Source organism: Propithecus coquereli, unplaced genomic scaffold (genome assembly GCF_000956105.1).
Source record: "Propithecus coquereli isolate 6110/MARCELLA unplaced genomic scaffold, Pcoq_1.0 Scaffold98, whole genome shotgun sequence".
Taxonomy (NCBI): Eukaryota; Metazoa; Chordata; class Mammalia; order Primates; family Indriidae; genus Propithecus; species Propithecus coquereli.
The window spans coordinates 3920027-3923644 of record NW_012156173.1 but is presented as its reverse complement, the minus strand read 5'-3'; the positions used below and the strand labels follow the sequence as shown (position 1 = coordinate 3923644).

Genomic DNA, 3618 nt, shown 5'->3' with positions numbered 1-3618 from the left:
CCCTGTGAACAAATATACTCAGTTACCTAAACCATCATTGCATTATGCACTCTTTAGCGGTGACAAGCTGATCTGTGGGATTCTGAACTTCTCACCCTCTTAATCAGAAGGGGGCTGGGCTACGCTTGGAGGAATTCCATTTTCCAGCACTAACTGCAGACATACAATAGGTGCATAATAAATACTAGTTGAATTATTATTGGTTTGTTTTCATTTGCTACCCAATTCTCTGAAGGGTAAGAAAAATACAGAAATATCTAGTGATGAGCAAAGGAAATATACAAATGATAAGTTAATTTAGAGCTTTGTTGTGATCCCGTCAACATGCTGAAAGTAAGTTCAGTCTCTGCCTATACAAGCACAAATTCACTTCATTGTCTAGAGCTAAAAGCCATATTTCATGGCATATTCTTAAGGTCATGAAGGGCTGAAAGTGGAAGAGGCTGAAAAAATCAGAGAAGGACAGGCTGGGAAGTTAGGAGACAGCAGAACTCTGGCATTAGATCTCCTGGCTTCATAATCTCAGCGCCACCACTGACTAGCTGGGAAACTTCAGGCAAGTTACCCAGCCTCCATTTCCTCTTCGGGAACATTGGTACCTGCCTCACGAGTTTTTTCACAAGAATCATTTGAGTTAATGCCCTTAGCACAATTCCTGACACATAATAAGTGCTCCTTAAATGTTCGTTTTTACTGAGTGATTTTCTAAGATGATCTCAATTTCCTCTACAAGGTTTTTCATTAAATATGATTTGCTAAATATATAACTGAAGGTAAAATGTCATAATATTGTAAGACTTTTTATATAAATATATTTAAAAATCAGAAAAAAAATCTTCTCTCTGATGGCCTGATTTTATTTCAGATTATATGACCACCACACCTCCACAATGGGTCATTTAGTCTGGTCTCTCTGAATTGGGAGTGCAAACATGCAACCTGACAGAAGATTCAGGGTTAGTTCTTCTCTTAAAGACAATTATGCCTTATAAAATGGATTACTTTGCTATAATCTCAGGATATAAAAAATCTACAGAATCTATACATTCTGAATTTGTATATGCATGGTCTCAGGCCTTGGAGAGAGAGGTATAGAAAGTGTTTACTTAGATCAAAATTAGGTTGAAACAATAAAGATATTTTATGCTTTGTGTAAGTTGGTAAATGCCATGACTCTGGGAATACCAGTCCTGCTGAAAAATTGACACACCTTCCCTTCTGGTATGTCTTTGCATAAATTTGTTCCTCTCTCTGCAAGATTAACTGATACCATCTATGAGTATTCTATCCCCACTCTCAGCTTGCATTTAAATCTGCATGTTTCTTTTCTCTGCCTCTTTTCAAAGGTGCAGGAATACAAGAGCTACCCTTAGCTAAGGGCCAAACACTACGTCTGAGCTCCTGTTCCCAAGTCTTTTAACCCCTTGTTTCCCAACCCTGCATCCAAAGGCAAAAACAATCCTCCGACACACACGGCCCTCCCCTTGCCTGTGATAGGCTGCTGGGAATAGCAACAGCCTGTGTCACCGAAAAGGGCAAAGCCTTCGGAAATAGAAACAAAGTTGGTCACAAATCACATTGGCTTTGCCCGAAGTTTTTCCCCTCTCTCTGCTTTAGCATGCTGTCATGGGGAAAGTGACCGCTCCCGTCGGCAAGGCAGGTCGGGGTGGTTTTCTGGCGAAGGAGAAGCTGTAACTTACTTCTACGTGACCATGGTACCTGTTGAAAACACAGAGGGCCCCAATCTGCTGGACCAGAAGGGGACAGAGGCGGTGGCGAAGGGCACCTACCCAGCCAGCGGCGGCCGGCATCCTCCCTGGGCGAGAGGTAAAGTGAGACTGCGTGGCTCGGGCGACCCGCTAGGGGAGCACGCTGTACTCGCGTCTCCCTCGGGGTGTGTGTGTGTGTGTGTGTGTGTGTGTGTGTGTGTGTGCATGCGCGTGCGCGTGGGAGCGCGCTGGATGCGTGCAGAGAAGGGACAGTCTGGTGGGACGTGGGGTGCCTCGGAGCTGTAGTGTTGTGAAGACTGAAGTCTTGTTGAGACCTATGCTCAGAAAATCTGAGTTACATACCCACCACTGGTAGGATGGGTCCCGTTGATTGTGTTTACATAATGCAATGTATGAATCTTTTCCATTTTGGAGAGGTCGACCAAGATAGTAAACACTCACAGGCATGCACAAACACACGTACGCAGACACACACTTCCATTTATTGTCACCAATGGATAATATGTAATAAGTAGACGTTGTAACCACCGTTTTTTTTTTTTAAATCAGTATTTTGAGTAGGCTTCATAAAATTATTAGTTATGTAATCAATGGACACAACTTCCTTTTAAAATTCCCAGCACGTTTGTAATGAATTTGAGTGTTATTCAGAGCCTGAAACGCCTGCCTTGCTGGCTCCTGCGTTCTTTAAAACTGGCTTTTTGAACTGAGGTTTGTTTAATACCTTTTCCTTCCAGAGGTGAGATTTGGAGGTTTCAATTCATTTCAGTTATCTTTGCTAAATCAAAGACTTGTCTTGACTTCCACATTTAGAATTTCCCCAAACACGTTGCACACGTTTTGCTGCTTCTTCCTGTTCATTTAGTTTGTTCTCAAAGGAATTGAAACTAAGTGATATGAAATGACATCAAACACAAATAATCCTCTCCTTCCTACGACTGTCCTCAGCTCTGCTCCTCCTAACCAGGCACGACATCCTCGAGCTATGTATTGGGATTTCATGCAAAATCCAACATACTAAATGATACAAAAGGCATTGGGCTTTCCCTTGGAACTGATCTTGGAACTGAACCCACGACCGTTCACACCAAGGCATGAAGCATCCCCTCCTCGGAAGGGCAGAAGCCCTTGACCTTCCCTATCCTGCCCCTGCCTTCTCTTGCTTTCTCATTTCCCATCAAGAATGAGTATCTGGGGCCATCTTTCAACATGGCCTGCCCTCTCTAACCCAGAGCTGCCCTTTCCCTAAGCGCTTGCTTCCTCACTAGTTCACACATTCCCTAAGAGCAGGCAAGGGAAACTTGTATTTGGGGATAAAGAGAAAGAGTTGCAAAGTTCTTTTCTTCCAATTCCTGGGAAAGTGAGCTGCAGTGTAGACTGCAGAGCAAGCTGAGGTGGTGATGTCAACAAAAGACTTAACTAATAGAGTCAGTGATCATGTCACAAGGAAGATGAAAAGAGACTATCCAGGAAGGGCCTTTGCAGTAACCATTAAAAGTTGACCATTGAATTTGTATATGGCTTTGAAAGCACAGTGTACTCTTAGTAGCTTATATTGTACAAGTTCAATTATCCTGAAGGAAGCTAATGTGTATTTATGTTTGTAAAAGTTGAAGACACTCACAAAATTCAACTTAAAGTGCAACCGTTTATGTTGTTGTAAAGAAATGACAAATGAACAAGTATTATAAAGTACTTTCAAATTTAATTTTAAATTTTATTATGTAGGAGAGGAAGCCTAAATGTTTCCCTAAAATCATGGATGAATACAACTTTGATTTGTGCTACATATAGTTTGCATTTATTTTATTTTATTTTTTTTGAGACAGAGTCTTGCTGTTGCCCAGGCTAGAGTGCTGTGGCGTCAGCCTAGCTCACAGCAACCTCA

General features: G+C 42.0%; 1 protein-coding gene across 1 annotated transcript in view; it reads left to right on the top strand.

Moving 5' to 3' along the window:
• Nucleotides 1-1554: 1554 nt before the first annotated feature.
• Nucleotides 1555-3618, top strand: part of SLC2A12 (solute carrier family 2 (facilitated glucose transporter), member 12) — a 52517-nt gene continuing 50453 nt past the window's right edge. The window contains exon 1 of the mRNA XM_012665191.1: nt 1555-1827. Within this exon, the coding sequence (XP_012520645.1) occupies nt 1713-1827 (115 nt within the window). The 5' untranslated portion in view covers nt 1555-1712. The remainder of the gene's footprint in view (nt 1828-3618) is intronic.